At 60.8% G+C, this 12657-nt stretch overlaps 1 protein-coding gene across 2 annotated transcripts; it reads right to left on the reverse strand.

Annotated features, from left to right (window-relative positions):
- Positions 1 to 1217: 1217 nt before the first annotated feature.
- Positions 1218 to 12143, reverse strand: KMT5A (lysine methyltransferase 5A; the record flags this gene model as incomplete). Of its 2 annotated transcripts, none has more annotated exons than XM_084253834.1 (7): positions 1218 to 1428; positions 2718 to 2908; positions 3681 to 3740; positions 7507 to 7594; positions 7919 to 8138; positions 10795 to 10951; positions 11976 to 12143. In XM_084253834.1, 7 exons carry the CDS (start codon positions 12141 to 12143, stop codon positions 1218 to 1220), a joined length of 1095 nt encoding a protein of 364 aa, XP_084109960.1. The 2 variants fall into 2 exon arrangements, with proteins under 2 accessions (XP_084109960.1, XP_084109961.1); XM_084253835.1 differs by lacking the exon at positions 11976 to 12143 and adding an exon at positions 11667 to 11762.
- Positions 12144 to 12657: the final 514 nt, after the last annotated feature.

A 12657-nucleotide genomic window follows, 5' to 3' on the forward strand; every position in this document is an offset into this window, starting at 1 on the left:
AGCATCAGCCCCCCTTTGGGAGGGAGAAGGAAACCACCTCCTCCTGACGGCACACAGAGGTGAAGACTCACCCTTAGCCGTGAGCCCTGGGCCCTGGGCCCGCTCCCCTGGGCTCCTGCACACCCCACTGCCTTTCTCTGAAGCGGGAGAGGTGGCTGGGGGGGGGTCCGGTCTCAAAGCCTGTCGTTCATGGCTGCATCTTTGCAGGACGAACACCAGGAGGTGGGACAAACAGCCTGGACAGGTCTGGAACCTTCAACCCAGCAAAACTGGATGAGGGGTGAAGGGGAGGGCTGGGTAAGTAATTTCTGGTCCCACTACAAAGCTTTATTTTTGATTAGAATAGAGTACCATCTCGAATCTCTTCTACAAAAACCAAAAGCCAAAAAAAGAAGAAGGGTTAAAAACAAAAAACGCAGCCACTTCACTCACTTCAAGTCCTATATACACGTAAGTTGTTTTCTGTGGTTTTTTCTTTTTTCTTTTTTGATTTTTATTTTTCAAAATAAACTCAGTGTTCACATTTCTATAAAGAATGAACCCAGTTTTGGGAAGCCCGGCCCCGGCAGGGGTAGGTCAGCCACGATTTTCCCTGCCGGCGTCAACTCGGATGCTTCAAGAGGCCCAGCAGAGCGGCAGCCCATGGAAGAGGCGAGTCCAGGCCGGCCAGAGTCCCGGCCACCGGGTTGGTTAAGCTTTCGAGAAAGCAGAGGGGAAGACTAACTTACAGCGAAACCTTTTTAAAAAATATTCATTCATACACTTCCATGTGTGCCTGTTGAGGCCTCAGGAAAACAAGAGCTTGGGAGCAGCCGGCCAGGCCGTTGCGAGGCTGCGGGGGACGGTCCGGCTCCCCGGCTGCAGGCAGGAGAATCGCCCCGCTTCCTAGTTCCTATTTGATTCTTTCCTCTAAAACCTGTGCTGAGTCTTTGACTACATGCACGGGAAGCGCAAACGCTCAACTTGTATGCAAAAAAGGTACAAAAACAACTAGAATACAAAAGTTTTGGTAATATAAGGCCATCTGTTCAAGTCCACCTTGGAAACCTGTAACAGATATTTAAATACTACAGTGAAAAGGCATCTTTATATACTTTTTAAAAACATCTGAAGTAATCTGCTAAGATTAAGTGTATGTAAAAAAAAATTTTTTCTCAATTCCCTTTGAGGGCACTTTGTCCATTGCGGGGGGGGGGGGGGGGGGCGGTGGCGGCGGGTCAATGCTTCAGCCAGGGGTAGGCCTCGATGGAAGCCCTGCTGCGGTCACCGTAGTCGTACAGTAGCTCCTCTCCGGCCTCAATGTCGCGCGAGGCGATGAGGATGAGGTGGGGCACGCCGTCGATGTCGTGCAGCTTGGTCTGGCAGTTCCCACACTTGCTGTGGTTGATCAGCCTGCCCAGGCGGTTGGTCTCCCTGGTGGCGTCCACGCTGGTGGGAGAGGGGAGAGGGTGACGGTGACCCAGAGGCTTTTGAGCTCAGTCAGGGCCACGCTGGCTCTCAGCCCTGTGGGTCACAACTGAGAGCCGTGTAGGTTCTGTTTCCTCTTTATTTTGGGGGGGGAGGGAACAATTCAACTCAAAAAATGATCTCTGGGGCCTCCCCAGTGGCGCAGCAGTTGAGTGCTGGGTTGCGAAGCTGCACGCAGCCTCTGCAGCGCCGGTTCGATCCCCGGCCACCAGGCGAGGGTCCCGCATGGCACACAGACCTCTCCTGCCGCCCGCTGCGCCCCTCAGCAGTGTATTTCGTCAGTTTGCCTGCTCTGCTCTGTTCCCCGCTCTGGCTCTGGTGAATTCTCTCGCCCTCCCACGCTTCTCACTGTACCCAGTGCTTGTATAAATAATAAATAAATAAATCTTAAAAAAAAAAAAAAAAAAAGATCTCTGCAAGCCCAGATGGTACTGGGCGGGTGCTTGAGGCAGGGTTGGAAGCTCAGGAATGCAGAGGCTTTTTGTGAAAGCCTGTGAGGCAACTCTAGAGTTTTGTATCACAAATAAGTGCATAAAAAGCAACTATGCTGACAGCAGGGGAGGTGTGCACACAGTGTGCGTGCAAGCGTGTCTGTCATTTTGAAGGAATCTAAAATAAAGTCTAATGAAAAAACATTAACCACACTGGCCACATGGAACAAGCAGCATGAGCCACATGTCCAGGGAGGGGCCAGGAGAGCCTCTCATAGGCTCCAGGGACCCTTCTCCCTGCCTGCCCACCTTCTCCGTATCCGGGACTGTCCCCACTCCGAAGATGGAAGGGGTGGGGCGCAGGGCTGCCTCACAAAAGGCAGCAAGAAGGCAGGGAGGGCCTCCCCTGGTGGCGTAGGTGGTTGAGCGCCGCGCTGTGAAGTTGTCTGCAGCCTCTGCAGCGCGGGTTTGATCCCAGCCAGCCGGTGAGGGTCCCACATGGCGTAGCAGACCTCTCCTGTCTTGCCCACTGCTCCCCTCAGCAGTGTATTTCAGTAGATCTGCCTGTTCTGTTCCCGCTCTGTCTCTGGTGAATCCTCTCACCCTCCCGCGCATCTGGCCTATGCCCTGGTTCTTGTATAAAATAAATCAATAAATCTTTAAAAAAAAAAAAAAAAAAAAGGCAGGGAGGCACTGGAGCAGCAGCAAGGGCCGGGCTGCTCTCCAGGCCACAGCCTCGCCAGCAGTGCCCGCACCTGCCGAGATTGGCGAGTCCCCCTGCCCAGCGGGCAGAAGCCACTAGAGCCCTGGGGGGCTTACCAGTAGGTTTTGCTCAGGTACTGGAAATAGTACATGTAGCAGCCCGTGGAAGGGTCCTGCGCGTACAAAGCCTCCCGCTTCCTGGCGTCCGTGATCTCGATGAGGTCCCCGTGGTACTCCACTACGAACTCGCCCCGTGAGAACTGCTTGGTGGCGATCACGCCTCTGCCTTTGCCGTCGATGAGGTCAATCTGTTGGGAGGTGATGAGCCAGAAGGTAGGTTCAGAGTAACAGACGCCCCCAGCGGGCCGGCTCTCCAGAGGGATGGCAGGGCCAGGGTTCTGGGTCCTCCTGTTATATTCTGTACTTTACTGTCCTGTTTTTCATCACTCCACCTTCAGTGGGGTCACAGGGGGGTTGCTGCGGGGCCCAGACTGAAGCTCAGCCCAGAGGATGGGGAGAAACCCCTGGGTTCTAGCCCAGATCCACCTGGGAGGGCTACTCCCCTCACATCCACCTGGATGGGTTTGAAATACACTGAAATAAAGGTCAACTTCTTGGGCGTTCCCTTACCAGTGCCTGGGAAACAGAATTTAGGGAAAATTTATGAAGCGCTTCCCAAGCATCATGCTCAGTGGAAGCAGCCAGATTCAGCTACGTTTTCTTACCCCACTCACAGGAAAGGTCCAGAAAAGGGCCCAGGGGAGGCAGAAGCAGGTTGCGGGGGAGGGAGTGCTAGTGGGTGCGGGTTTCCAATTAGGACGATGGGAAAGTTGCAGAACGAGACAGCAATGACGCTTTCACAAGGTTGTGGATGTAATGAACGCCACTGAACTGCACGCTTGCAAACGGCAGTAACGGCAAATTCTGTGTCTTATGTATTTTGCCACAAATGAAAAGTTAAGTTTCTTCGGGGTTACATGTCACCTAAAGCCACCCCCAGGCTGCTCGGTCCCCACAGGCCCGCGGCGGCACGGGGCTGGAAGCACCTGGCACCAGGGGGCATGAAGGGGCTGCGCTTACCTTCATGCCTTCTTCCTTCCCGCTCTCAATCAACTCGTCGATTCTTTTCCTTTCTTCAGACTGGGAGGAAGTGGGGAAAGACATGACAGGAGCCCCTGAGGCCTCTCTCCACCAGGAGCCCAGCCTCGCAGTTCCCCAGGAAGCCCAAGGCTGGACGCGCGCCTCACGGCCCCTCACCCTACCTCGTGCGGGCCATTGGCCACCCGGGGTTCAACGGGACCAGGCGGTGTGTGAACGTAACATCACTGATGTCTGAGCCGGGACGTGCGGATGGAGCCCGCCCGGCTGACCCACAGCTCGTCCCTCCGGTCTGCACCGCTCGTGCTCCGCCCCTGAGCCCTGTCTCCACGAAGTCCTGCACCCCCCACCTCGGCCCACCTCCACCCCCAAGCCAGGGCCTACTCTGTGTCAGTGCCCAGGACCCGGGGAGCCCAAAGATAGTCCAGAAGCCTGCCGGGCTCGCCGGCACCCCAGCCAGCACCCCTCACCCCAGCCAGCACGGCCCCCACACTGCGGGCAATGGCCTCGGCCCAGCGGGGCTCTCCAGTCCCTGAGTCCATGGGGTCCAGGTCTCGGCAGTGTTAGAAGGGACTCACGGGCGCTACTGGACGCCCCACTGGGCAGCCCCCAACCGAGGCCCCTCCTGCACGCCTGCTGTGCTGTCCGGCCGGGCCAAGCCTGGGCTCTGGACCCCGCCGCAGGACCTGGCGGGGCTCCGGGTGGCCGCTGACCTCGCCCAGACCCGCAGCAGTCAGAGGCCTCTAAAATGTAACTGATGGGGGGGGTGTGAACCAGTACCCCAAATCATATACAATGTTGTAAATCAACAGTAACCGCAATAAAAAAGAATCCAACTTCAAAACAATAAAATTTCAGAAACGTAAACGAGATCAGGCCTGGTCCCTGCTTAGGGCCTCCCGGGCCAGGGCAGCGTCTGCAGCTGAGAGGCTGTAACCAGGGAAAGGGGAAACAAGGGTCCCCCGACCGCTGCTCGGCGCTATTTAGGCTCCCCGGCGCTATTTCGGCTCCCCTAGGAGTCCAAAAGGGCCCCCAAGTAAAACATTTCAAGAAGGAAAACAGGCTTTCCAGAGCGCCCCCTGCTACCTGCATAAACCCACTTTGTGGAAGGCTGCCTGGGCCCAGCGGCACTGAGGCTGCCCCCCCCCCCAGCCAGGCTTGAACCTGCCTCAGGGCCTTTGCACTTGCCTGCCCCGAGGCCCGCCCTCTCCACCCGCCTGCCTGGCTTCCCTCCCTCCCTTCCAGGCACTGCTTAGAAGGCACCTCCTCAAAGAAACTTCTCCAGTCATGACTGTTGCGATGACCAAGGCTAAAGTAGCCTTTGCCCAGCCCCATTGCCACACTGCTCTCTTATTAACTCCACCTCAGAGCACTCTCTGAAATTATCTTGCTTTTATTTTTGTTGTTTCATTCCCGGGCTCCCCAGGGGAGCACAGGCTCCATGAATACAGGGGCCTGGTCTTGTTTGCTGGGGATCGCCTGGCTTAGGCTGGCAGTGTCTAGCACACAGCAAGGCCTGGAAGCAACACGCCCCGCCCCCAAACACACACCCCTGCACACGACTATCGTGCTGAAAAATTAATTACAAGTGTGTAGAGACTGGTGAGGAGTATAGCAGCTGGGAAAATGGGAGCAACTGCAGGAAACTGGGGTAGGTGACCAGGGATTTTCCTGCCATAGCTGAACAAGGCTGAGTCCCTGCTAGAGCCCCTGAGTGCTGGTGCACAGAGCTCCGTCTGTGGGCTGAGTTTTGGGACATGCTCTGGGCTTCCCAAAGAGACTCCCAGCGGGCAGCAAGCCCACCCAGGACAGGGGCAGGGCCGGGGGTGGGGGTGTCTGGAGGCAGACCAGTGGGAGGTAGGCAAGTTCTGAACCAGGGTAGAGCCTGCCAACAGGAAGGAGGAACACACAGCAGACTGTTTCTCACGTTGGGCCAGGGCTGGGCTGGGGTGACGCCAGGGCAAGGCCACAGTCCTTGCCCAGTGCTGACTGTCACCCCACCCACAGCCAGGCCAGTGAGCTAAGAGGCTCCCACAGCAAGAAACGAGGGGCTTGGGGCATTGCTCCAAGGCCTGGTTTCCACCCTCTTGGTCCAGCCTTGGCCCCTGGCCCAGCCCAGTCTGCTGTCCTCAGACTCAGTGAGGTCTCTGAGAGGCTTTTAATTTCAGCCTCTCCCCCGGCTCCCCATACCCTCTTTACACCCCGCCCCTCTAAGCCTCGCCTAGTTCTGTCTGAAGGGCAGTCAGGTCAGGACTGACCTCATCCCTTGAGCAAGGCCAGCTGCCCCAGGTTTACCTGTGCGGCCAGTACTGGCTCCACCGCCCTGGCCAGTGGGCAGAGCCAACACCTCAGAGGCAGCATGGCATCTGGAGCCAGAGCAGCTCCGCTGGGCCCACAGACCAGGCTCCGGGGATGCGGGGGTCTGCTCCCGCCCACTCGACTGCTGCAAGGCCCAGCAGACCTGCATCACGACCCATGGCAGCCTCGCTCCTCCAGACAAAAAAGCCCTTGTGTTTTCATTAAAAAGGCAAACTCACGGCCCCTCCCCCATGACACCCCCCCCCCCCCCCCGCCCAGGGGAGGCGTCCTGGGTTCTGGGGCCTGGCACGCAGGGCCCTCTGCAGTGCTGTCTGGGGCCCGGCACGGCCTCCCACTGCAGCCAGCACGTCATCACAGCTTGTCCTGGCCCAGAGACACTGCCTTTCTCAGGAAATAACACCAAAGCTTCCCGGGAGTGGAGGGTGAGGGAGTGGGGTGGAGAAGGGGCCCCCTTTCTGATTCCTTTTTTACTTTTGGTGCCAAGACTCTGGAACAAGCCTCTTTGATTTCTTTTGACGAAGCCTCATCAATTCAAAGAAACAAAAGAGAGACTAAGAGTCTCGGTGCCTATAGACTCAACGTACAAAGCATCTACATGAAGCTCCAAACGCAGCCACTGACAGAGCCACGGGCTCTGAGCACTCTTGAGCACTGCTCCCAGGCTGAGGCTGCTCTGGGGGGGTGTGAGTATGGGGGGGTGACCCAGATGGGCTCAGTGGGGGGAAGCCTGGGCTGCAGGGCCCGCTCAGCCCTGGGTTCCTTTACAGAAAGGCACTGACCACACCTCAGTGAACAAATACCACGGCACTGGCTGGTGTGGGACGCCATGGGCAGCGCCCACATGTCCCCATCCCCTGAGCTCGGGCCTGTTCCCACAGGTCCCAGGCTCTGCAGCTGGGGCAGGGGGACAGAACAGAGGCATTTCAGTACTTAACAATCCCAGCAAGCAGTAGTGACAACGCTAAGAGTTAACCGGCACTGCCCTGGTCCAAGTGCACCCGTGTTTTCACGCAGGGAGCCCCTCAAGGCCCCCACTCAGGGCTGCCAGATCTTCCCATTTTACAGAGAGGGCGGCCGAGGCACAGGGCAGCTAGGTAACCAGCCCAAGGTCCAGTCGGTCAGGGCTCCCAGGCCACAAGTGTTTACCACCCAAGACACTCCATAGGGGCTTCTGGACAGCAGACAGACAAGCCCCCGAGAGGACACACAGCTTTCCCTGGGCCCCAAGCTCCAAGGGGCAGCCAACAAGTCCTGGCAGAGGGTCCTGAGGGAAATGCCTGCCAGGCTGTGGTCACGGATACACTCTAACCAAGACTTCTGGTGCCCCCGAGTGATACGACGGCGCCCAGTGGATCAGTACTGAAGCCCCCGAGGCAAAGGGACCTGCCGCAGGGTCACACACACCCGGAGCGGCCCACATGGCCACCCGCCCCACACGACCGTCCACCCTGCCCCTCCAAGCGCTGCTGGTCAGGCCTCATGACACTACCTGCAGCTCCGCCTTGCTCTTCCTGGAGCTCCTTCGAACAGGGTAGAAATCCGTGAGCTTGCGGTTCTGCTGTGATTTTCCTTGAGCTCTGGGGGGGACATGGGACACATATTAGCACCAAAACCACTCCCACCCAGAAGGCGCGCGACCCCTTGGGACCCATGTCACTTCAACATCTGTGGCCACCAGCGGGCCTGCCGCGCGGCGGGGTAGGGGCACAAGCCCTGGACCACCACCCAGACTGAGAGGCTGGCAACTGACAGCGTGACTGGTGACAATTCTGTCTCTGAGCCTCGACTGGAGAGGCGAACAGCATACACGGCTTGGCCCGCCACCCCGAGACCCACTCAGCACTGCTGGGGCAGAGGCCGGGGCTGCCTGCTCAGGTGGGGCGCCTCCAGGAGGCACTTACTTTCTCCGAGGGGACTGTTTGCCCCGGATGGGCTTTTTGAGGGCAGGCTTGGCGACAGCTGCATTAGGGGAGTCACAAGACGAGGCTGGGGTTTTTGGGGGTTCTGCTGCTTCAGGTTTTTGGTTTGGAAAAGGTGCCAGGGGGCCCCTCCTGGCGTCTTTGAGCTTCTGCTCCTCGGACTTCAGTGTGCTTCGGATTGCGTTCCCGGAGTTCCTTTTCTCTGCAGGCAGGACAGACAGAGGTTTACTCTGGGCTCTCTGGTGCCCCATTTCTAGACTGTCCATCGTATTCTAAGATGGGTTCTGAGCAGACGCCCGTAGTGTGCCAGGCAGCCGCACCCTCGCCTCCTAGGTCCGTGCCCACTGAGGGTCCTTATGGAAGCAGTGTTCCCCTTAACTTCTGCACCTGGCACTGGGCAGGGCTCTTGGTTTTGTGCTTCCTGATGTGGGAGAGGCCTCTGAAGCAGAAGCACCACAGCCAGCAATACTGGCCGGAGCTCCTGATCAATAGCTCTCAGGAACTGGGCCGCAGGCCTCAGAAACAAAGCCAAATTCCTAAAGAGTGGGCCAGTGCTGAGGACAGGAGGAAGGTCAGACAGCAGAAGGGCCTGGCACACTGCGTCTCAGCCTCCTCGACCAGAAAAGTCCCCGCTTCTGACGGGCGGAAGGCCCGCATCCATAGTGGCTCTATCATGGTGCCCGGACACTGGCCAGTGTTTTGAGGGTCGCTGGAAATGACGTGCTACTAAAAATAGTTCTGGAGCGCCAGTGTTGGTGACCTATTCGCTCCTTGAAAAACAATCTACTTTTCAAAACCAAGTAAACCACGCAGGAAAGTAAAATGGCCAAGTCAGCCTGCAAGAGTCTGGCGGTTCTTCAAAGAGTTAAACGTGGAATTACCATATGACCCTGCAACTCTACTCCTAGACGTCTATTAAGGGAATTAAAAACATATGTCTACACAAAAAACTGCATATGAATGTCTGCAGAAACGGACTCCTAAGAGCCCAAAAGTGGAGACAAACCCACTGTCTACACGGAGGACAGGCACGTACGCTGCGGCCCATCCGCGTGACAAGCACGATCCAGCCGAGGAGCAGTGAAGCCCCGACCCCTCCACAGCGTGGAGGAGCCCGGAAGTCCTGAGGCTGAGTGAGAAGAGCCAGACACGCGAGGCCACATACTGTAGGACCCCGTTTATAGGAAACATCAGAACAGGCAAAGCCGGAGAGAAAGAAAGTAGACCGGTGGTTGCCTCGAGCTGGGAGAGGGAGGGCTGGGGGTGGCTGCTAATGGGGATGGAATTCTTCTGACGGTGATGAAAATGTTCTGGAATTAAGACAGTGTGATGGCTGCACATAGCTGTGAACACGCGAAAAACCACTTAATTGTACGCTTTAAAAGAGCAAATTTTATGACGTGATTTCTATCTTGATAAGAGGAAATATGTCATAATCGGTCAAAACCCATCCAGACCGCTCTCATTCCCTCACCCACAGCCAACTTGAGAGGAACCAGAGGGAGCTGAGGCCAGGGCACCAGGCATAAGCCTAGAGGGCAGGAGGCCCGGGATCGTCCCTGTCACCGCAGGAAAAAAGTTGAGAATCATAGACAAGAGTCTGGCCCTTGGGGTCTCCTCTAAAATTCGAATCACTGACATTTATGAACACTGTAAGCGCTGAGTAAGCCAGCTTGGGAATAGGTCACTATTTGGGACAATTCACATTCTGCCCTTTCCAGACAGGATGCAGCACCAACTGACAACCATTTAGAGAGTCCCGTGCCCAGTCTCCACGTGGCAGGGGCTGTCCTCAGTGCGCAGCCATGGGGAGGCATGGGTGGGGGTGGAAGAAGGGCCCATGTAGGGAGCGCTTCACAGAGCCTTTCTCATTCAAGTGGCTACTGACCTTCAGAACAGCCCCTGAGGCAGGACGTCTCCCTCTGCCACTCCAGGACTAGCAACCTGCTCGAGGTGCCTCCCTTGAAAGTGGCAGAGCTAGGACTGGGGGCCCGAGTCATCTGAAGACCTGCCGAGTGCTCGCTTCGGCAGCACATATACTAAAATTGAAGACCTGCCGAGAGGGTACCTACCCCCTTGTGCACTGGGGAAACCAAGTGGAAGGCTGGGTCCTGCCCCTGGTTCTCAAATGTGGCTCCAGAAGCTGGGCTGAACCATCACTACAGCGCTTTCCGCCAACCAGCACAAAGCTGCCTTGTAGGGAGCCGCTGGGAGATGGAGCTCGGCTTCTTAAAAGCAAGTTTTAATTGAAGGTGGGCCTGGTGATTTGGGGGAGAGTCCATGCTTTCCACTGCAGCTTTAAATGGCAGCATTTGGATAAGAGTGAGATTTCTACGAGGTTTCAGTTGGTTTTACAGGGGCAGGCAGCATTTTCTGGTGACTATTTTTTTGAGCGATATTTCAACCGCATCTCACGGCTGAGTGTGCTGCCTCAGAGCTGCACTAATGCCTGAGTGGGAAGAAACTTTAGGGTGAGGTCAAGGCCATCTCACAGAAGGGCAGTCGCCTCCCTGTGTTCAGAGTAGCCGGGATGGCAGGTGTGGGGCTGTGCGACCTGGGCTCAGGTGCATTATCTCTGCACCTTGGCAAGGCTGAGGCTGGAAGGACACGCTAACTCTGGTGAAGGCAGGAGAACCTGTCAGACCACAGGGCGTGGCCCTGGGACAGGCCACTTTGCCCCTGCGCCGGGGGGGGGGGGGGGGGGGGGGGGGGCAGCAGGGCCCAGGGAGGCAGAACATGGCTGGAGCCTTCCCAGCGCAGCTTTGACAAAGCTGGAAACAAGTTGACACACGAGCATCCTCGGGGAGAGCCTTCCGCAGGCCGGGCGCGGCCAGACCAGGCCCGGCTCAGAGCCTCACCTTCTCGTTTCCGGTAGACGCCCGCTAATGGCTTCCCCTGGCATTTGACTTCGTGGTGAGCCACTGAGTTCTCTTCCTGAAGGGGGGAGCGCATTCCGGAGCATTTGTTGGGGCTCATGTAGGAGTAGATCTTTGACTGCCCGGCAAACACATTCTCCTACAACGACAAACAGGGATTCTGAGAGAGGCTGGAAGAAGATCCCACGGCGCTTAGCAGGGAAGGGGCGCCGGGAATACAAAAGCCAGAGCAGACAACACCCTCCGGCGCGGGCTGGGCTCCCAGGGGAGGCCGCCCCGCGGAGCAGGGGGGGGCCGCGCGCCCCCCAGGCCCCGGGAGGCGCGCCCTGAGCACATGTGGCCGCGGCCGCCGGTCTCCCGGGGCGCCTCTGGCCCGCGGTGGCGCCGCCGCCCCTGAAGGCCCCGCGGCGGGAGGTGACCGGCCGGCAGGAGGTCACAATGGCCCAGGGTCAACACACCCAGAATTTGAGGGGCTGGGGGCGCTGCAGGGGCTCCCTTCCCTCCCGGCGGGGCTGAGGCAACTCGGCACGGAAAGGGGCCTCGTCCACCCCTCCGGGCCGGTCCTCCTGCCCGGCCGCGCCCGTGCGCCCCGCTCGGCCAGGGCGGCGGGCGGGGCGGGCTCCGGCTCAGGGGGCGCAAGGGCGGGCGCCCCGGGCCCGCGGACGGCGGCGGCCCCAGCGGGCGGCGGGAGGGGTCCCCGGCCCGGGCCTCCCGAGGCCCCAAGCGCCGGGGCGCCCAGCGGGGCCGGGCGGCGGGCAGCGCCCCCAGGTCGCGGCGGCGGCGGGCGGCGGGCGGGGCCCGGGGCGCCCACGTGCTCGCGCCCCCCGGGGCGCGCGGGGGCGGGTCCTGCTTACCCCGTCGGTGCGGGGCCTGCCCGGGCCCCTCCGCTCCGCCATCTCCGGGCCCGGGGCCGTCGCTGCCGCCGCCTCCGCCGCGCGGGGCCTGGACATCTTCCTGCCTGGAGAGGGACCCGGGAAGCGGGGGGCGCTCAGGGCGGCGGGCGGCGGGCGCGGGGCCGCCGGGGCGCCTCCCCGCAGCCATGTCCGCGGGCCCCGCGGCGCGGCCCCCCCGGCCCCCGCCCGCCCCGGCGCCCCCCCCCGCCCCGCCCGGCCCGGCCCCCCCACACCCCACCCCGGCCCGGCCCGGCCCGGCCCGGCACCCACCTGCAGCCCGGCCGGGCCCATGGCGGCGCGCCCCGCGCCCTCGCCCTCGCCGCGGCCCGGCCACCAGCGCCGCCGCTGCCGCTGCTGCTGCTGCTGCCGCCGCCACCAGCGCCGCCGCGGCGCCCCGGGGAAGGGCCGGCGGCGCCCCACGGCGCCCCCTTCCCCCATGGCCGCGAGGACGCAGGAGGGAGGCGCTGCGCGTCCGCCGCCGCCCGCGCTCGCGCCGTCCGCGGCCGGGCGGGGCTGCGGGGGCGGCGCCGGAGGCTCCCCGGAGGGCGGGCCCGGCAGCTCGGGCTCCTCGCTCGGCTCGGCTCGGCTCGGGCGCGCCCCCTCGCGCCGCCGGGCGGGCCGGAGCCGGGGCGGGGCGCGGGGCGGGGCGCGGGGCGGGGCGCGGGGCGGGGCGCGGGGCGGGGCGCGGGGCGGGGCGCGGGGCGGGGCGCGGGGCGGGGCGCGGGCGAGCGGGGCCGAGCCTGCCGGGCCGGCGGGGGAGCCCCGTTGCCGGGGCGCGGGCCGCTGGGCCAGGGGCGGCCGGGCCCGGGGCGGCGCTCGGCCCGCGGGGCCCGGAGCCGGGGCGGCGGGGAGGTCTGCGGGAGCGTCTCCGCCGGCCCAGCCTCAGCCCCGGCCCCCGGGAGGCCCGTTACTCTCCCGTCCCCACGGACGGGGAACAGCCCGAGAAGGGCGC

Source organism: Talpa europaea (genome assembly GCF_964194135.1).
Source record: "Talpa europaea genome assembly, chromosome: 14".
NCBI classification, from domain to species: Eukaryota; Metazoa; Chordata; class Mammalia; order Eulipotyphla; family Talpidae; genus Talpa; species Talpa europaea.